A 22,862-nucleotide genomic window follows, 5' to 3' on the forward strand; every position below is an offset into this window, starting at 1 on the left:
GTATATGTATGTTCTGATTTCACGTATGCTCTTCTATTTTAACTTTTAAGTATGTATGTATGTGTGCACTGCCGTGAGTCTTAGCCGTCGCATAGATAGAAAAGAAAAAACCAAATATTTATATACAATTACAACTACAATTACTATACATGTAAAATCGCAGTCATTCATGTTCTTTTCTGTGTCATTGTTTTTAGTTCCTCATTCTTTCCCCCACTTCTGTTCAATTTACCAATCACCTGTGCAACCAAGTGCCAGCACTCCATCCTCGCCAATGCCACCAACACCAACAACAGTCCTCTAGTGGTTGCCGCACTCGATGTTTTCGTTGCCGTTGCTGCTGCAGTTGCTGTTGCTGTTGCTGTTGTTCTTGTTGGTGTAGCTGTTGTTTCTGCTGCCATTGACCGCATTGCAGTGCCCACTTGGAGAGTAACCAGCCCATCGCCACGATGCACCAATTTGTTGTGGTCGCGGCGAGCAGCAGTCGTTGTAGCAAACACCTCAGTAGCAACACGAGCCACGTTGTCTGTCGTTGTAGCACCCTAGTGGCCAGAAGTTGTTCACTTGAGCATGCTGCTGCTCCAGTTGCTGTTGTTGTTGTTGCCGCTGTGGTGATGCTTGCGGTCAGTGTGGTGAGCATGCGTTGGGTTATTCGAGAGAGGATGCCGTGCAGCGTACTGGAAAGGCGATTGGCGCTGCTATTGCCATGTTGCATGGCAGCCGGATGTTCACCATTGATAACGTGCACCACTACCGAGGCGGAATCTGTATGGAAGCGAGAGAAGAAGAAATGTAGAAGACGTGAAAGGCACATAGGTATGATATCAAATAGTTATATAAATTGATTGGTAGAAGTACATAATTAATTAGGCGACGCCGAGGAGTGGAGAGGATACACGCGGCTATTTGTGGTAGAGACAGCAAATGTTCACGGTAAAACAAATTTAATGGCCTTGCCTGTATTGATATAAATTATTTCACAGCGTACTTTAAACGGTTGCAGAAATATTTAGAACAAGCAAAGTTCAAATGCGGCTAATATCAAATGCCGGTGAGTCCAAATTTTTGAAAGTCAAAAGCAAAGTTTTCAAAAGTTGAGAATCCAAATATTCAAGGTCAAAAGCAAAGTTTTTAAGCGGTGGCAAAGTGAGTTATTCTTCTTTTTTTAACGCGTAAAGCCTAGATGGAATGGGGAGTCGGAGCAAGGGTTTTCTCTAAATCAGTCAATTCATCTATCTCCTTTAAACTACCGAATACTGCTAGTGTTTCTCCAACCAGAAGTCTTTGCGATCCTGCAAGCATGTAAAATGCTTCGAGAACGCAAAAGCGAGGAAGATATTAACATTTCTCCGATAGTCAAGCCTCGTTCAAGGCTCTGACGATGCCATGGTGCAAAACGAAACTAGTAAGGAAGAGATAAAATCTCTTGGGTGTGCAGGTAACATTTCTCTACTCTGGGTTCCAGGACATAGGAACATAGAGGGAAGTGAAATTGATGATGAGCTTCCCAGGAAGGGACTGAGTTGGCCTCAGAGACCGCCTACGTGGACATCGGCATCTCCCTGATAGTTGCTAAAAGTAAACTGCACAAATTATTTCTCAGAAAAGCGCAGAAAAGATGGAGCTCCATTTCCTCATGTGCTATTTCGAAAACCCTTCGGCCCCAATACGATATACGGAGGACTCAGAAAGTCCATTGGACTCCTCGCCTTTCAATTTCCAAACTCGTAGTATTGGATGATCGGCACACACGCGGAAATGCTGGGGTTACCATTTAACCCCCATTGCAGAAGCTGTAGGGACCTTTCAGATAAGGAGACTGTTGAGCGCTTTCTCTATAAATGTCCGGGTTTGGCAGCTAGACGATTAAGGTCACTGGGTGATCCTTTCTTCGACAGCCTGGGGCAGTGCTCCAACCTAAATCCCATCAATCTTCTCCATTATATCAAAATCTCTGGCTGACTGTAGATATCTGCCTGTTTGAGGTCTCATAATGGTATCAAAACGGTGCTTTAGTGCTACTGGAGTAGTGCCATTTATTTAAAATCATTTATTTCAAGGCTAAATACGTAGGCATTCATTTGGCTAAACGGCTTAAATGGAAAACTCAAGTCTTTGCCAAAGGGAAAGCCATGGTATTATTATTTTGAAAAATGTTTTGACTGTTAAGCCGTAAAACCTTGCTTTCAATGGACAACAACCTTACATCCGTAAAATTTGTGCTCAAACTAGTCTAGATTGACGCGCAGCATCAAACTAAAATTTTGAAATTCTGCAATGTGTCCAGTCCAAGACCCTACGCTCCCTGGTAAGCGCTCCGTAGTACGTGACGAATGCCTAAATTCATCGCGATTTAAAGATGTCTTTAACAAAAGTGGAAGTAAAAAAATTTTGCCGAAAATACCGAGATCATATCTCTCTCTCTCTCATGTCACCATTGCGTGCTTTTTTAAGTTTGAAAAGGAAGACACCTATCCAGCTCTTCTGAGAGCTACCTATAAAATTTTAAATTTGCTTACTAGGTAGGATATTTGATAGGAAATAGGTATACCTTCAATACTGAAATCTACGTTGCCTCTTAAAGGATTTCAAATATTTTTAAAAGGTCATTTATGAATTATAAGTAATGGTCAGCATACAAAATAAATTTGAAATAAAACACGCAGAAAAAAAATGTATTTTGGTGATTCACAGAATATCTTAAGTGTTGTTATGTCTTTTATCGCAAAGTTTTTAAGGTTTCAATAAATATTTGGTGTATTCAAAACCACCACCAACTATTTTTCAATTGCTTAGAAATGCATAGTATGACGTGTACGGTACTTTAAAGACCCCCTTAAAATATCTTTAGTAATTTAAAGTTTACGGCATACAACTACACGGCACCTATGAGACCCTTGTGCATACCCCATTTTTTCATTGCATCCTCAGACAATATGAAATCAAGCCTTACTCAATCTTATCTCCTTTAAACTTATGTATGTAAATAAACGGATAATTTAAATTGCATCATATTAAGCCCCTAAGAACTAAAATGAAATTCTTTTAGAAGTAGTGGGTGTTTCTCGAGAGCTTGAGAACTTAGAATTCTAATACAAATCAGAAGCACAGTATTGTTCAAATAAATTGTTTTTATTATAATTTGGCATTAATTTTTTGAATATGACATTCGGCATATATCCGTCGCCACTACTAGTTTCCTGGTAAATTCGATCAGTGCAAGTTTTAACTAGTTTTTCCAGTAACTCCGAATAATAAATGACCCAAATCAGTAAAAATGTTACGCTGTCAAACCATAGTTCTCGAGACATGGGAACTCCAGGCGGCTAAAAAACATCCGATATTATTTTTAGCGCCAACTTTGCGAGCAGAATAAGAACTTAGAGTTGCCTCCATCTGGTAATGGACTTGAACTTCACTTCTATTACAGATATACAGCTTGCAACAAAACGATAACACAATATTTTTATAAGTTGGTAAAATTGAAAGCTGCTAAAGAATGCCGTTAATTCTTTATACTTTTTTTCATTGACGGTATTGCGCATTTTTTCCCCATAAAAAAGTCCTGCCTTTGGTCTATGGTGAAAATACAAAACAATTAGGAAACAAGTTATAAAAAAATCATAAACATTCAATGAGAACTTTCAGAATTATATTATAAAATTTGTACTTTATTATGCTAAAAATTAATGAGCTATAAAACTGTATACCAAGAATCTTTATGGCGGCCGCCCTAGCCGAATGGGTTGGTGCGTGACTACCATTCGGAATTCACAGAGAGAACGTCGGTTCGAATCTCGGTGAAAACACCAAAATTAAGAAAAACATTTTTCTAATAGCGGTCGCCCCTCGGCAGGCAATGGCAAACCTCCGAGTGTATTTCTGCCATGAAGAAGTTCCTCATAAAAATATCTGCCGTTCGCAGTCGGCTTAAGGGGGGAGTAGGGTCACAAAATCGAAATTTTTTTTCTTCACTCATCTTATAGTAAATCATTTCAAGAATGTTGTGTCAAAATTTTAAGTGGATCGGAGCAGAACTCTCAAAGTTATAGCCTTTGTAGGCACTCTACCTCGAATGCGGAGCATCGATAATTTTTCAGAGTCATTTTTTCAAACGCGTTTTTCCCGAAACGACTTCTTAAAAGTCGGTGCCAATCACAACTCCGAAACTATTCAACCGATTCTTTTCAAATTTAGCACACGTTTTCTAAATCAAAAATACTTTTTTTTTAAGGTTGTTTTTCACTTACAAATATGGCGAAATTTTTCGCCAAAAATGCTCGTTTTACGTTTTTTTGCCACCAAAACTACAAAAATGAAAAAAAAAATTTTATTCATGTCGGGGGGAGCATTACGTCATACTTTAAGTGAAAAATTCGACTTTTTTGGTTTCAGATGATTCTACGACGAATGCCGATTGGCACCGCAGAGCACCTCTCGAAAAACATATCTCCAAAAAAACTCTGTCATGGGCTTGGTTGGTTGGTTGGTTAGAGTGGTGATTCAGCCAGAATCCAACTAGCGCTTCCGCACCATTTTGTTGCCACATCCTCGTTACCAAATTGTTTAACAGTTATTTGCAGCAGGACTATATCCAGTCTGTGCGGTTTAGGAACCTTATTAGATTGTTGACGTCTAAGCCAGACAGTTGCTCGAGACTCTCGAACAGCGGTTTGCCCAGGGTTAACATTCTGTCCCTCCATAGGGCAGGGCATTCACAGAGAAAATGGAAGATTGTTTCTTTTTTCTCCGGTTGTTTACAACTATGACAGTATATGTTGTGAGGGATGCCCATTTTGGCGGCTTGTTCTCCGATAGACCCCATAGAAGCAAGTTATGACTGCCGTAATTCTACAGGTGTCCCGTCGTTTCATGTTTATTAATGTCGACGATTGCTTGAGGTTGTAGGTTGGCCATAACGTTCTGCTGATTTTGCATTTCGTCTGGTCTCTCCATCTACAAACTGCAATTCGAAGGTATTTTAGAGAAATTGCGTTCTTAACCGCACCTAGTGGAGTGAATACTGGTACTGCAAGAGCGCTATTCATGGCACATCCCCCTCTTGCCAGTTCATCAGCTTTTTCGTTGCCTTCTATGTTCCGGTGTCCCGGCACCCAAATTAAGGTTACTCTATGGTTTTCACTCAAGTTGATGAGGCTATTCCTACTTTGCTCCACCACTTTAGAGGTTGTTATAGTCGCGTCCAGCGTCTGGATTGCGGCTTGGCTATCCGAAAGAATAGCGATATTGCCCTTAAAAGAGAAATCTGCGATTAGTAACCTACAGGCTTCCCCAATTGCTAGTACTTCCGCTTGGAAGACGCTGCTGGTATTAGGGAGACGCACAGATTTTTCAATTCCAAGTCTATGAGAATATATACCAGCTCCAACACCACAATCAATTTTACTGCCATCTGTATAGACTGTGGTATCGAAGTTGTTTAGAGAGAATCCCTTATTCCATTCTTTTTTAGATGGAAAGAGTGTGGCAAAATTCCTATTGAACGTTACCATCGGGACGATGTAGTCAGTCCTCACCGAGGTTAACTGAGTTTGTCGCGATAATAGACTAGCGTGACCATATTTGTCAATATTTTATTATTAATATTTTTTAAAAACTTATTGAAAAGATGTACAATAACATGCAACTGATTTTATTAAAGTATCTTAAGCCATATTTCTGTAAAAAATTCAAAAAAAAAAGTGTTCTTTTTTTAGCGCTAAACCCTACCACCCCCTTAAAACTGTAGGTTCCACCATTTGCGGAACAACATCAAGACGCACACCACAAATAGGAGGAGGAGCTCGGCCAAACACCCAAAAAGGGTGTACGCGCCAAATATATATAGGGTTTTTCAGTAAGAGTGCTTCAACTTTTGAACGTTTTTGAATAAAACACAAACGGTTTGACTTTTTTAACTTATTTTTATTATTATTTTTATTATCGAGTTTGAACATATACATTTAAGTATGAAATTCGATTTCTTTTGCATGACCACCGCGTGCAAGTTTTACGAAGTCCAATCGTTGAACCCAATTTTCGACCACTCTTTTCCATAAATCGGCCGAAATTCCAGCAATTTCGCGTTCAATATTGGCTCTGAGCTCACAAATCGTCGCCGGCTTGTTACTGTAGACCAATGACTTCACATAACCCCAAAACGGGACGGCTTGTTAAATGGACTGTAAAATGGCCGTAATGCTCTTAAAGTAGCAGCAACAGAACGATTATTTTCATAAAAAATTTGCACGATTTCCCATCGTTGCTCAAGTGTGTAGCGTTCCATGATGAAATGTATACTAATGAAGTTTACAAATGACAAGCGAAAAATAAAAAATATTGCGTCGTTCGCCCTCCCTATCGGAAAAAAGTTGAAGCGCACCTATTGAAAAGCCCTATATATATATATAAGAATCTTTATGGAAATTCTAAAAAACACGTGAAACTGTAATGGAATGTTTACGGAGTTTGTATATTACAGTTTTAGGAATACAATGAGTTACTCTTAAAAAACAAATTTTTAAAATTAAAAAAAAAAATCGAAATTCATATAAAAAAATATTTTTTAATTAATATAACAACAAAAACAATAAGTCAAAATTCACAAAAAAAAAAAGTTATAAAAACTAAAAAAAAATATATCAAAATTCATAAAATGAAAACAGAAACAAACACAAAACGTCAAAATGCATAACAAAAAAAATTTCTTTAACTAAAATAAAAAGAAGAACAAAATGTGAAAATTCACAAAACAACAAATTTATAAAAATTAAAAAAAAAATATATGTAAATTTATTATAATAAGAAAATGTCTTTAACTAAAATAAAAACAGAAAAACAAAATTCACAAAAAAAAACAAATTTTTAAATATTAAAATAAACAAAAAATATCAAAATTCATAACAAAATTTCTTTAACTAAAATAGCAACAAAAACAAAAAGTCAAAATTCACAAAAAAAAAATTCTAAAAATTAAAATATTATAAAAAAAAAAACCAAAATATCCAAATTTAAATCAAATAAAAAATTACAAAAAATATATATAAAAATAGTCAAGCAGCTTAAACGATTCATTTGTTATCATTTGTCGCGGGCGGTAGGTAAAGAGTGTAAAGCTTATGAAATATTTATATATTGCCTACAACTGGAGCATTTTCTCGCAAGTGTTTGCAAAATTTCAATAGTCATGGCTACGAGATTTTCCTTTAAACTGCTGCACTGTGAGTTAATTAATTACTTTTTTCTTGGCCTTCATTGCACACTTTCCAATCATCTTCTTCTTCTGGCAGGTATAACCACGCCTGCACGCCCCTCAGTGCGATTCTTTGCTATGCACTTTAATTCACTCCAGCTCTTACCAGGCTTGCGACCAGTATTCGCAAGCGTATCCCCCTTCAGTACCTAAGGGGGCAATGCATTTTGGGTATTTCCGTAGAGTATGACCAATACATGGAGGGTCGAAGTGATGCGTTTGTGCACTTTTCAGTTGCAGGAGCTGTAAAGCAAAACTGATACCACGCTGGATTTGGAAAACCTCAATTTTGTGTGAGCGTTGAAGTATTTATTGTGCCACTCAGAAGAGAGCATACTAAAGGAAGCTCTTGATTTGACAATGCGAGATTTGACAACTTCATCTGTGCCATAACAAGCTCCTACTTCACTACCAAGCCATGCGAACTTTAAAGAATTGTGACACCCTAGTACATAGGTAACACGCTTCATTATTCACTGACGGCGGAATATATTTCGCACCCTCTGCATCTCAAACCACTTATCGTCTACAAGTGAAACGAAATCAACAAAATTAGTTTCATAAAAATCTATGAGAAACGAAGAAACAACTACGCTTCCTTTTGATAATACGCAATAAGTCCTTAAGTCGCTAAGACAACCTAAGTGCCCTTTTTTATGCAATAAATAAACTTTTTAATTTAAATAATATATCTTTGTAGTCTTTGTTAATTGTGTTCAGAAAAAATTGGTAATTTGACCCAATAAAGGAAACTAAAAATTGTTGTACTAAAAATATTGCAATAGACATCAGGAGGCATTCCGTGGCAGGGCTCGTGGGACTATACTGACAGCTTTGAAGTTTTGCTTACTACAAATTGCTAATGTCAGGCGACTAGAACCGACCAGCGAATTACTTTAAATGTCGCCAGAAACATTTCCTTGTCTATGCGCCAAGTGCTACAGGGTAGCGATTTAAGGACCTTAGATGCAATTGCGGTTGTATGAACCGAAAAGGAGAACAAATTGTCAAATTAAGTGACCGCCGTATTGGTACGCCAACAGAGCTTTAAAACCCAGGATGAAGCGAACCATTTATGAAATGCGATTTGGTCGAAAATTTCACTGAAATTAAAAATTAAACTTTAATTTGTCGGATACTTATTTTTGGTACTTTTACTCTATTTTGATTCCTCAAATTAGAAAACAGGGGTAGAAATAATTTTATCGCCATAAATGTTTTTGTGACAGAAACTTAATATTTTTGATTACATCCTTTTGGAAGTTTTTTTTTTATCGGGACAGATTAGCAAGTACAGCACTCAGACACAATTAAGTACATTGTACTGCACTGAAGAAATCTGTGGTGACAAGGAGCCAAGGTGGTAGCTTCTTAACACATCAGTGCCAAATACCTCAAACATGATTCGGGCGAAGGCGGGGCAGACGCACAGAAAGTGGTCTGCCGTCTCATCCTCCTCTTCACAAGCTGGGTGTGCACTGTCTGAGATGCCTACCTTTTCCATGTGCTTTGCTCAAAGAAAGTGGCCCGTCATCAGTCCAACCAGCCTCCTACAGTTTGAGGCAAATATAATATTTTTTTTAAGTATGCAACTTAAGGCTGGTCTCTTGCAAGAGTCCAACAAAAATGTGCCGACATACGGACTGCATTTGCTCTGTTATCGTTTCTCCATGCATGTCGCTAACGTCTCTTAGGTCCTCGGTAAAGAAGTGGAGATAGGAGTACAAAAAGTGAATATTGAGTGATATATTAGAACCCCTATCTGGATACGTCGAAAGTAGTTCTTCTATCAAATATCTCCGTCTCTGCCCAAATCATGAGTGTTCCGGAAGCCTTATATCGCGCTCTTTTTGACCAACCTATAAGATGCTTTACTCATACTGCTGACCACATTTTGATGAGTAGTCCAATCATTATCTTGTTGAGCCACAGAGAAACCAAAGTAACCACGATGACACTGCTTCACCAGTTCAGTGAAATTTTCTCACACCCTTTCGAAAGTCATGAACGACGTTTCCTTACAAAAATGTATTTTGTAGGGTAAATAAAGAGCGTAAAATTCTTGAGCTGTATTATTAATGGAGATCTGTCAGAATTTGCTGACATTTTTTAATTTTTTTTATTTTTCATTTGCCTTCAAAGAATTCGAGCAACAAAGAATTAAGGCCGCTTTTATGGGTCACAGTTCAGGAGTACTGCAAATTTGGTTTGCCAGCCATAAATTACTTTATTCAGCTTAGCACTAACACAAATGACAGGTTGTAAAAATGGCAGCGAATGAAATAAAATAAATTGTGCGAATTAAAGATTTTGTCACTTGACCGCAACGTCGATGTGCGCAACGCGAATAAAACTTGTCGAAAATAAATACAAAAAGTTTTCAAATTCAATTATGCCAAGAAGACTTTACGACGAGACCAACACACATACACACACACACACAGTAGCGACACTTGCAGCAGCCAGGGGAATTAAAAGACCAACTAAGGACCAGAAAAACGAAGAAGAACACAGAGCAGATAATGAAGAACTGTAAAAAAGTTAAACAGTTGAAAATATCCAGTACAGCTGTAGACTGACGAAATATTAAAAAGTTCTGAGAAGAAGCAACCGTGACGCACTGCAACAACAATAGCAAGAAAAACAACTCAACTAGCCAAGAAATATTCCCTTGTGCTTCATAAGTATAATTCAATTTGTTAAGCCATTTGCGGCGCCTCTGCATCAATAATAAGAAAGTAAAGAAAAAAATTAGAGGAATGTAACGATATTAATTTTTCTGCAAGGCAGCATAACAACAAAAATAATACAAGAGGAGAGAAAATAAAAATACAATAAGTGAAAACTGCGCTACAATAGCGGACAAAACCGAGACGTTGCTGCATGTAGCCAGCGTTGCCAACCATTTCAATTAGACGATTAGATCAAAAACTGTTTTTTTCTTGTAGAAAAAGACTTCAATTGGGGGATAAACGTAAAAAGAGTAAAAATATAAATAAAACAATTATATACAGGATGATTCGTTGAGCGTTTTAAATTTTGACTACCGATTTCATACTAAAACAGAAGTGTTTCTGACAGTTTATAGTTTAAATATTTCACTAATAAAAATATGGGAAATACTGAAGACATTAAAAAATCATCAAAATTCGAATAACCAGTCGAAACGCTGATGTTGATAGGTCGAGTAGAAACTGTAATTTAACAATATTAAGGCCTGTAATTTAACTAAAGGAGGATGGTTCCATGTGTAGAAGTCCACGCAAGTGGGGAAAGTTACTGATCGCCATTCACTTGGGAATGGCCAGGACGATTCTTCTGCATATGGTTCAAGCAGCTCACAACGGCCGGGATTAGCCCACGTATCCTCTGGGTAGCTTCCGAACACCCGTTCGGGAGTGAGCTAAAGTGAGAAGGCGAAACATTCCAGGATAGCTGGTTGTGCGTTGGGTTTGGGACCCGCCACTTAAAAATCCCCCCCAATGAAAACCTTAAAAAAGCCTCGGATGAGACCTCCCTATACTGATGACGACCCCTGCAAACGAACTAAGGACTATGATTTGAGGGCATGCACCTGGAATGTCCGGTCCCTTAATGGGGAAGGTGCCTCTGCCCGGCTGGTTGATGTCCTCGTGAGAGTAAAGGCTGACATCACTGCCATCCAAGAGATGCGATGGACGGGGCAAGGAAAGAAAACCATAGGACCTTGCGACGTCTACTACAGCTGCCATGTAAAGGAGCGCAAATTCGGTGTCGGATTTGTTGTGGGAGAGAGACTTCGTCGCCAAGTACTGTCGTTCACTCCGGTGGACGAGCGTCTCGCAACAATCCGCATCAAAGCACGTTTTTTTAACATCTCGCTAATTTGCGCCCACGCCCCGACGGAAGAGAAGGACGATGCGACCAAAGATTCTTTCTATGAGCGCCTGGAACGTTCCTATGAGCGCTGCCCCCGTCACGACATAAAAATCGTGCTTGGCGACTTCAACGCCAGGGTGGGCAAGGAGGGAATTTTTGGTCCCACAGTCGGAAAATTCAGTCTGCACAACGAAACATCCGGTAACGGACAGAGGCTGATCGACTTCGCCGGGGCCCGAAACATGGTAGTCTGCAGCACCAGATTCCAGCATAAGAAGATTCACCAAGCCACCTGGCTGTCTCCTGATCGAAAAACACGAAACCAGATCGATCATGTTGTGATAGATGGAAGACACGCTTCTAGTGTATTAGATGTACGTACGATCCGAGGACCCAACATTGACTCGGATCACTACCTTGTTGCAGCCAAACTGCGCACCCGCCTCTGTGCAGCAAAAAACGTGCATCTACCTACGCAAAGAATGTTCGACATCGAAAAGCTGCAATCACAACAGACAGCCAGAAGATTCGCCACTCGACTCTCACTCCTGCTCTCGGAGAGCACTGCCCAACAAACCGGCATCCACGAACAATGGAGCAACATTTCTCGTTCTCTACGTACCGCCGCCGAAGAAGAAATCGGATTCCGGCGAGCCCGAAAAAACAATTGGTACGACGAGGAATGTCATGCTGCCGCAGAAAGAAAGGATGCCGCCTATAGAGCCACGCTGCGATCGGGCGCAACGCGAGCCATGTGGGATCGCTACAGAGAGCTGAAAAAGGAAGAGAGACGTATTATCCGAAAGAAGAAACGAGAGGCCGAAATACGTGAGTGCGAAGAGCTTGAGATGCTGGCCAACAGGAACAACGCCCGAAAATTCTACCAGAAAGTTCGGCGGCTTACAGAAGGTTTCAAGACCGGGGCGTTTTCCTGTAAGAACAAAGACGGCGAACTGGTGACTGACGTACAGAGCAATCTTAAATTATGGAGGGAACACTTCTCGAACCTATTGAACAGTGACAGCTGCGCATGTCACCGAGAAAGTGAAGATCCCGATACCCCAATCGTTGACGACGGAATTGTCGTTCCGCTACCCGATCATGACGAGGTGAGAATAGCGATAATGCGGCTAAAGAACAACAAAGCCGCGGGCGCCGACGGACTACCGGGTGAGCTATTCAAACATGGCGGCGAGGAGCTGGTAAGGTGCATGCATCAGCTTCTATGCAAAATATGGTCGGATGAAAGCATGCCTGCCGATTGGAATTTAAGTGTGCTCTGCCCAATCCATAAGAAGGGCGATCCTGCAATTTGTGCCAATTACCGCGGGATTAGTCTTCTAAATATCGCCTATAAGGTTCTAGCGAGCGTATTGTGTGAAAGGCTGAAGCCCACCGTCAACCAACTGATTGGACCTTATCAGTGTGGCTTCAGACCTGGAAAGTCTACCATCGACCAAATATTCTCAATACGCCAAATATTGGAAAAGACCCATGAAAGGAGAATCGACACACACCACCTTTTCGTCGACTTCAAAGTTGCATTCGACAGTACGGAACGGAGTTACCTGTATGCCGCGATGTCTGAATTTGGTATCCCCGCAAAACTAATACGGCTATGTAAGATGACGTTGCTCAACACCAGTAGCGCCGTCAGAATTGGGAAGGACCTCTCCGAGCCGTTTGATACCAAACGAGGTTTCAGACAGGGTGACTCGCTGTCGTGTGACTTCTTTAACCTGATGTTGGAGAGCATCGTACGAGCCGCAGAACTTAATCGCTCAGACACAATTTTTTATAAGAGCGTACAATTGTTGGCGTATGCCGATGATATTGACATCATCGGCCTTAACAACCGCGCTGTTAGTTCTGCCTTCTCCAAACTGGATAAAGAGGCAAAGCGAATGGGTTTGGTGGTGAACGAGGACAAAACGAAGTACCTCCTGTCTTCAAACAAACAGTCGGCGCACTCGCGTATCGGCACCCACGTCACTGTAGACAGTTATAATTTCGAGGTTGTAAAAGACTTCGTCTATTTAGGAACCAGCATTAACACCGGTAACAATGTCAGCCTTGAGATCCAACGTAGAATCTCTCTTGCCAACAAGTGCTACTTTGGACTAAGTAGGCAATTAAGTAGTAAAGTCCTCTCTCGTCGAACAAAACTAACACTCTACAAGACTCTCATCATGCCCGTCCTAACGTATGGCGCAGAAGCTTGGACGATGACAACATCCGATGAAGCGACGCTTGGAGTGTTCGAGAGAAAGATTCTGCGTAAGATTTTTGGACCTTTGCACGTTGTCAACGGCGAATATCGCAGACGATGGAACGATGAGCTGTATGAGCTTTACGACGACATAGACATAGCGCAGCGAATAAAGATCCAGCGGCTACGTTGGCTGGGTCATGTCGTCCGAATGGATACAAACGCTCCGGCTTTGAAAGTATTCGATGCGGTACCAGCTGGTGGTAGCAGAGGAAGAGGGCGGCCTCCACTGCGTTGGAAAGATCAGGTGGAGAAGGACTTGGCTTCACTTGGTGTGTCCAATTGGCGCCGGTTAGCACGAGAAAGAAACGACTGGCGCGCTTTGTTAAACTCGGCCAAAATCGCGTAAGCGGTTATAGCGCCAATTAAGAAGAAGAATTTAACTAAAGGGTGGTTAAGTTTCAAGGGCCGGTGTTCATTTTGAACAAAATACAATTTTTTTAAGAAATTATTGTCATTCCTCTTTATTATGATAATATTGGTATGGCTGAATTACGTATAGAACAAAATATTGGCGGCCTCGGCGGCACACCTTCATCCGATGGTCCAAATTTTCGATGACGCTGAGGCATAATTGAGGTTGTATGCCGTTTGCCGTTACTGTGCCGAATTATCTCATCCTTTAGCTCTTGAATTGTTGCTGGCTTATCGACGTACACCTTTTCTTTCAAATAACCCCAAAGAAAGAGGTCCAACGGTATCGTTGACGTTTAGGTGTGGTTCACATTCAACATCGGCCCTTGAAATTTAACCACCCTTTATGTTCGCCGTTAAGGTGAAATATTACGCCAACCATCCAAAGACAATTCAAGAGTCGAAACATCAATTTAAACTTACCAGTGGTGAGATAAGTTTCGAAATTTGCAAAAATTAAAATCGGTTGACAGAATGGGCTGCTGCAAAGCCAATCGTGCAAATAATTTGAATGAAATAGTGCTTCAAGTTCCGTATCAAAATTAAACCTTTCGGATCAAAGAAAAATGCATTAAAAAATATAAACTCATAATTGATCTAAGTTAAATGCCATACGCTGAATGCATAAGCTTCTTTCAAGATCTGAAATATGGTTTTAAAGTTTATGGTTATTTCAATTGCGATGGGAATTTCTTCAGATATTGCGTGTATATGGGGGAAGTTTATTCAATTTATTTGCACCAGCTGAGGATGGCTACGACCGATACACTTTTAGAAATCGATTTTCTGATCCGATGTTTTTCTTACTTAGAATGTGAGTATTTTTTCTGAAAATAATTCTAACTTTTTAATCTGAATCGTGATTTAATTTTCGACTACGCAGTAGGTTAGGTTGATTATGGAAAAGCTTTTGTTCGACTTAAACATGAATACATGTGGTGTGCCTTACTACGAAAAGGAGTTCCTGACAATATTGCCGCCTTAATAAAGGCGCAATACGAAGCCTTCGAGTGCCGAATCTCTCCATCTCCTTATGATGGAATCTTTCGGATGCCGTCCAAACCGATGCTCGCGTAAGACAGGGCTGTATTCTGTCGCCACTTCTTTTCCTTGTTGTCACTGATGAGATGCTAACTATATTACATCAATCGACAATGCAGGAAAAAGATTAATGCTATGTCAACCGATTTCAATGGACCATCTCGAAGACCTAGATTTTGCTGATGACATCGTTCTATTCTTTCAACGCAAATCGGATAAGCAAAGCAAGTTGAATGATCTCGTAAAACACTCTAGTGCCGTTGGACTTAAAATCAATGCAAAGAAAACCAAACATTGGATTTTACAATATCGGAGGGGAAAATATTGAGAATGTAAACGTTTTTGAATGCCTTAGAAGCCAATTCACTGCGGAAAGTGGATGCAAAAAGGATGTATCTACAAGATTGCAAAAAGCAAGAGGTGCATTTGCAAATCTGCGTCCGGTGTGGCAGTTTAAGTAAATGCACATTACAACAAAAATACGGATTTTTAACTCCAATGTTAAATCGGTTCTGATCTACGCCTGTAAAACATGGTGTCTGTCTGCGGAAATTGTACAGAAGCTTCAAGTGTTCGTGAGCCGCTGCTTGAGACGCATTCCAATGGACATCTAACACCGAATTACAACGACGCTGCCATCAAAAACCAATCGCAACTGAAATAAGAGAACGTTAATCGAGATGGCTTGGCCATACCCTACGAAAAGGTGGCACTGAAATCAGCAGACAAGCGCTGGACCGAAACTCCCAAGGACAGCGCAGAAAAAACAGAAATACAAAGCTTTGGTCAAAGCAATGACCTGGCAGCAACTAAAAAATATGTCTGGGAATCGTACAAAATGGAAAAATTTTACTTTACTTTACTTTGCTCCGCAACAGAGACGAAGGAATGATGATAATAAGTAGGTTAGGTTAGGTTAGCCAGATTGCTTATCCAAAGCAACATACTCGCTGGCCCTAAGGTCTATTGTGATATCTGCAGTTGATTTCTATCTTCAAACTAAGTTGCTTAAACAATTTAGATCTTTTTAAGGCCTCCTCTGTATTGGAAAGATTAGGTGGAGAAAGACTTGGCTTCACTTGGTGTGTCCAATTGGCGCCGGTTAGTACGAGAAAGAAACGACTGGCGCGCTTTGTTAAACTCGGCCAAAATCGCGTAGCCGGTTATCACCCCAATCAAGATGAAGAACTAACTAATCCTTCACATTTTGCAAATTTCCCAGATCTTCAAAGAAATAATCGCCAAGATTTTTGGCACCGCTTCTTTGAAGTGCAGAACATTTACAGAGGTGTTTTAATGACTCAATTTCCTCTTCATCTCCACAACTCTTGCAAAAGTCATTGTGAGCTACAGCCATTACACATGTGAGAATGCTGGTTGTCGATCTGTTGAATCAAAGTAGACGTTTTGAGCTTTTAGGATGCAGTTTTGGTCAGAGCGTTTTGGAGACCCTCCAGTTAGTAGTCAGAGACCACCTTCTATTGGTTTCCGATAATGGACAATCGTTTAAATGAGAGCGACGGTGAGACGCTCCCAATCTTTAAATAAAAACGGAATGCGTTTGTACTGGAAGTACAGTATAATGGGTGTTGAAGTACCCAACACATTGTGTGTACCGAATATTCAATAAAAATATTCTGTGCAATATTGATGAGCCTCTGCGCGTTGACGTTAGCGATAATGAATAACGATGGAACGAAAATCTCCAGCGGCTCCGCTCTTTATTTCATGTTATATGATGTAAGTGCCCCAGTTCCGAAATTTTTCCATGTGGTATCTACTGATTGCATCAGTGACGCCAGTAAGAGGAAGCGGGCGACCTCGGTAATAGCGCAGACACACGAAATTTAGCGAAGTCGTAAACCATCTGTGTGATCCTTCGGACAGAAAAATGTGAGATACAGATGGCGTTCTAAACAGTTAGAAGGCGTTGTTCCTAAGAAACGACAGATGGACATTCCCACTACTTAGGACTGGTAGGGCGTACGTACGGTAGGGTAATCACGTACCCTATCAGAAATCAAAACAGATTAATGAAACCAACGGAAGACTGAGTCTTGTCGAGGCCGTATGTACCCGAGAGGAGTGAACAGGGAACAAAAAAACAAAAAAAAATCTGCTTGTGGTGCCTCAGCAAGAAGACTAGCGTCCTCTGCCGAAATAGGCCCAAATCGCTGAAACGCTTACGCATTAATCAAAAAGAGGAACAATTATACCCGATGCTTATATTTACTACTTCCGGTGCTATGGGTTTCACAGCATACTTTTTCTCACTTTAAGGCAAGGAATGATCAGATTTCTATTTCGATCTGACTTTTGCACCACCAAATCTAATGTCCTTCTGCCGTAGCAGGAGTTATCGATTGTAATCGCGTACCTCTTGGAGTAGTTTAGGTGTAAAGCCATGCCAGCTATTCAGGTAATATCTTGGACAGCACTGCTCGATGAGCGAAGAGCTCAAGGATTGCTCATCTTAAATTGCTTAAGACGAATTATACGCATAATACTCCTATTGCCAGAGCTCTAAGAGAATTCAATAATATGTCGAGTTCTATTCCGCTAGACTTTTCGGTGTCACAGAATCAATTTCATAAATTTCTAAACTCTTTTTTTAAATTTATTTATTTCATTATCAGTAGTAATTTAAGCTCAGAGCTTTCGCGAAAAAGTCTGTTAATTTCAATCCGCTGCATCTTATCGGAAGAACAGACGCATATGGGAGCCGCTCATCAGAAGTACGGACGCTTCTCGTCAAACCAGAAATCCAACCTAACTGGGATTACAGATGTCTTTGTTTGCCTACCGAGAAATAGGCAACATCGCCGCTTTATACTGGAACCCCCTGGCTTGTGGCTCAAGAGTCTCCTCCGCTGATCTGTCGTCTAACCTTAACAGGGTCACCTCGGGGAGGATACGAGACTCTATGCCCGCAGGAGTGGAAATGGACGACAGAGGAAAAAGGAAGAAGAAAGAAGGAAGATAAGGCAATTATTTTACTTTAAACGATTTGATGTTTGCTGCCCAATTGAGCGGGACATATAATCCGGGACTCATCAAATCACAATATGACTGTCATCAGTTCTCTATGAAAATAAATGTCTTTTTATTTCACTTACTTCGCTGTCGTGTGCACCCCCACATGCTCAAGTGAATCTCGTTCGAGAGCCAAACTCCAAAGCTAAAAACTACAATTTTTGATTAAAAAAAAACGCCGAGTGTTAGGTAATTTCTATCCTCGTTACGGCATTCATAAATCCCTAGATTTTGCGCAAAAGCGCTAGGTGGGCAACACTGTACATGACGAGCGAAGGTCAGCAAAGAATGAAATAAAATCAAAGAAAATTTTTAATCAGCGCAACGAGTGTTGATTGGAGGGTTGCACAGAGTCTTCTGCTTGGAAATACATACATGTGCGCCTGTTTGTGTTTGTGCAAGCGAATTTATACGCCCAGGCGTTTTACCAAATGTGAAAATGCCCTTCAATAAATAATAAAGTGTTTGTGTGCATGTGAAAATATGGTAGGTGGGTAGATGATGAATTATGAAATTGTGAAAACTTAAAAATTCTATGAAATGTCAAGCAACAAAAATGTGATTTCTCAAACTTGACCTTGAACCGGTCGAATGTGATTGCCACAAAGCGAGCAATGCTCTGCCTACCCTACGCTGCCCATTCAAGACATCCAACACAACTACATTTATGTTTTTTTTCTGTGTTACTAAGGTGTATATGTATGTATGTATAAGTTGATGAAGTAAGTAAAAGTTATAAAGTTCAAATTTTGATAAATCTATTTACAAGAATTAAGAATAATTTTCTCGCCCTACAAACTCATTGCCTTTGGACAGCCACTTCTTTTGGATGGATAATCAAGTTTGCAGTTTAAAGAGACTAATGAACTTGATTTGTCTTCTACTGACCTTCTTTCGGCGTTAAGTGAGAGCTCCTGTGGATTTGCTGTCGCGGTGATTTATTTAGAAAGCGTTGATTTTTTTGATTGACGGAGGCAGAGTAAGTTGCGTTTTGACTTGTGGACACATTACTCATTTATTCTATCAGAAATAGAAAGCCCTTTTGGGATTATATATATACACATACATAAAAACTTATATGCAATTGACGTTTACACCCTTTTCGCGTATTTGTCCCAGCTCCTCCTCCCATTGGTGGCGTGCGTCTTGAAGTTGTTCCACAAATGGTTGTTCCAGTTCAGGGAAACGCTAGGTGCCTATGTGCACATTATTTTTCTCAGGTATAATAGGCATGGATAGCTCTCATCAATTATAGCGAAAAAGATTAATTAACTAAATTAACTAAAATTTTTCCCGCAGAAAAGGGTTTCCTGCAAAACTATTTAAACAACTAATAAAACAACGGAATTGGAGAGAAAGAAAGTTCCTTATCTGAAAGTAGCAAACATCATAACCCCACTTCTGTTTACACAGCCATACAACGTACAACATAGTTAATTTGGTGTGACAGAGCAAAGTAGCACTGCCGAAAAAAGCGTTTACCAACCATGTTTGCACTTGCACAAACTAGCAGAAAACCAAATACTTACAGACAATTAGCTATTTGAAGTAAATACAAAGCGTTCAAGCGTAAAAATTCATTAACTGCTGTTAAGTCGAAAGTTGTATTGTCCTGAGACCATTTGCCTTAAAAGGATTGGCGATGTATTACATGTTAAGTACAAAAGGATGAGTCTCATAAGGGAGTTGAGTAGGTAGGTTTCGCGGTAGAACTATAGGGACCAGTTGACACGCTACTTCTTAGCTCAGAGTGGACTAGTGTAGAAGTCAACTGGCAGGCAAGTCATTTTGTTTCTAGTGGCATATGCATTAAAAAAAACTCATTTAAAACACTATTACATGTATGCTGGCAATGGTGGCAGAGGTGTTGTCTGAGTGACACAGCCCAGACCCAATCAGCACAAAGAATGCCATTTTGATACACCACTTGAAAAACCACTGCTTTTTATATAGGGTCCGACATTCGAAGTGTAACCAACTTCAGACCGCTCGCGCAGCTAAGCATTTTACCAAGAGTAAACGCGAAGAAAGAAATAAGGAATGGATTTCAAACGCAATAGCGTGACTGCATTTTATTTGGCTGGAAAATCCCAACCAGCGATTCTTCGTGAGCTCGAGCACTTTAAAGTAAATAAAGTTTTAGTTTATTGCACCATTACTTGTCGCAATGATAATGGTAGCATTGCAAAACGTCGTGGAGGTGGTCATCAAGAGACTGCAACGTTACGAGAAATGGTTCAAGAAGAGAAGAAGTGACTTGAGCGGAGTCCCCAACGAAGTGCCAATCAAATGGCGAAAGAACTGAAAATATCTAACCATAACATCGGCCACATACTGAAAAATGGTCTTAAGGTCAAGTCTTACACGATCCAAAAGGCGCATGATCTCACACCAAAGCAGCAACAACTCAGACTTGAGAGAGCGAAGAAGTTGCTTCGCTTGGCCGAAAGCGGCCATTTTCTGACGAGAAATTTTTTTTTTTTTGAGCAATTCGTAAACTCCCAAAACCATAAGGTTTATTTGACCGACCGTTGATACGAGAATTTGAGTCATCGATTTGCCAACAGGAGGCAGCACCCGCCGGCAGCACAGGTAATGCTTTGGGCTGCTGTAACCGCAGATGAGCGCTCTCCAATCGTTTTCATCGAGGCTCGCGTCAAAGTAAATGCAAAATATTATCGGGAAAGTAATCAAAAGGTTGCTTAGAAGCCGTGATCAGACAACCATTTCGTTGGCAAACCAGGGACGTTTCAACAGGATTCGGCACCGTCTCACAAAGCTCAAGTGAACCAAGAATGGCTAAAAAACAACGTTCCGAACTTCATAACGTCTACACAATGGCTCTGAAATTCACCAGGCGCAAATATGATGGATTATTCTTTATGCGCCATTTTGGAGAGGAAGCTATGAACTAAAAGATTCACCAGTTTTGAGTCGCTGAAAAAAGCCATTGTCAGCGAGTGGGCCAAAATACCTGCAAGTCAGATACGACTCGTTTCTGGAGCATCTCAAGGCCATAGCCAAGGCAAAAGGTTAATTGGTTACGTTTCGAGTGTCGGACCCTGTAAGCCGAAGCATCTTGATTTTACTATTATTCTACCTATGTCGTCTATTTTCTTTTCTGCAATTTCTTGCCAGCGAGAATTCCCTTAGCATCCTATGTCGCAAATCATCCAGAAATGGGCACTCAGGCAGATAGTGAAGAACGGTTTCCTTTGACTGCTGTTTCTACATCTATTGTTGCACCGTCACCTCATCTTCCTGGCATAGTCTCCCAAAGGCCAGTGGCCGGTTATTGTTGACGTAATTCTGAATATGTGTGCTCATGGCTTTCTTAAGCACTCAACGGTTTTGGATTTGTTGAAATTGAGCCACGTTTGTTTAGTTATTTTGCAGGTATCCGTGTTAGTCCACCTGTCAACAGTCTGCTTCTGGAATAGCGAGAGGATCTCCCTTTTGTGCACGCCTTGGGGACACCCTATTTCTAACGCTTTGGATTCGTTATAGGATGCCCCATGTCTTCCCAGTTCATTAGCTTTATCATTTCCTTCTAAGCTCCTATGACCAGGTACCCAGATAATGATGATGTCTTTGTTGCGCGCTAAAGTATTAAGTTTTCTGTGCGTTGCCTGACGATTTTTACAACAATTGGTTACAGATCACTTTAAAGCTAAGATGGCTGCTTGACTAACTGAAACAATACATACTTCCGATAGTTGTTGTGGTTGGTTTTTAATTATCGTACAAGCTTGCCTTATCCAGAGAGCTTCTGCTTGAAAAATACTATTCCAATACCCCAAGCGAAGAGAGCTGGAAGTTTCGAGGTCTTTCAAATATACACCGGCGCCGACGCCGCAATCTTTCTTGTACAGTTGTACTTTCTTTGACTACTGAATGCAAGTCCCATTCCTTGCGCGTGGGTAACTTTACCTCAAATTCTATTCTAAAGTCTAGGGTAGCGGTAGTAAAATTTGATGAGTTGCTAGTAAGTCTTTGGCTGTCTAAACTAACATAAATAGTACCAACATCAAAGCGTTCCAAAAACCACCTTCTTTTATTCTGAAGGCGATATTCGTATGTATGCTTAACAAAATTGCGAAATTGCGATAAAGAAAAGTTGGGACAGCAAAATTAAAAATTTAACTCACAATTTTAACCTTTATATGAAACTAATACGTTATCAGCTAGTTTTAGGTACATGTATGTGGAGCACCTTTTATCCAGCTAGCTGCACCTTTTATCCAACATATCACTCAATTTCTCTAAATGTATGTGTAACATCAGGGCACAAAAGACCATTAAGTCGAAGTGCAAACCTCCAATAAAACTACAGGGTGCGCCATCTTTTATGTCGGTATGTAAACGCTGAATAACTTTGCCATTTACCAATCTATCGACTTCAACATAAATGTTTTCGATACTTCAATTCAGTACAATTTCAACCACGGATCGCTTTACACCGAAACAATGAAATAGTGGCACTATACATCGAAAATAGTCGTTCTATTGTTCTAACTCAACGCGCATATAGCAAAAAGTATCGCGGCAAACAGGCGCCGAATTTTTTTGAGTACGGACAACTAGCCGTTCATCAACGACCAAGACGTTCCAATGAACTTGTTGAAGCAGTGAGGGAGAGCGTTGCCCCGGAACCAACAGTGCCGTATCGTCGTCACGCTCAGCATTTTGGCGTCAGTGAAACCACAATGCGGCGCATTTTAAAGGATGATTTAAGTTTGTTTCCGTATAAAGTGCAATTGACACAAAGAATATTGCCGACAGACCATTCACGTCGCTTGGAATACGGCCAAATAGTCGCTCGAATGGTTGACACTGAATCCAATAAACTTTTTGAAGCAAATTTTAATGACTGACGAGGCACATTTTAGCCTCTCTCGTATTTGGGGAACTGAGTATCCACACGAGATGCATGAAAGGCCATTGTATGACCGGAAATTAACAGCTTGGGCCGGCATTTGCGCCAAAACCATTATT

The 22,862-nt window shown here is 40.4% G+C and overlaps 1 protein-coding gene across 1 annotated transcript in view; it reads right to left on the reverse strand.

Annotated features, from left to right (window-relative positions):
• Nucleotides 1–235: 235 nt before the first annotated feature.
• Nucleotides 236–22,862, reverse strand: part of LOC129236212 (uncharacterized) — an 82,779-nt gene continuing 60,152 nt past the window's right edge. Inside the window, exon 5 of the mRNA XM_054870458.1 lies at nucleotides 236–765. Coding sequence (XP_054726433.1) covers nucleotides 236–765 — 530 coding nt within the window. The remainder of the gene's footprint in view (nucleotides 766–22,862) is intronic.

This window comes from Anastrepha obliqua, chromosome 1, assembly GCF_027943255.1.
Source record: "Anastrepha obliqua isolate idAnaObli1 chromosome 1, idAnaObli1_1.0, whole genome shotgun sequence".
NCBI classification, from domain to species: Eukaryota; Metazoa; Arthropoda; class Insecta; order Diptera; family Tephritidae; genus Anastrepha; species Anastrepha obliqua.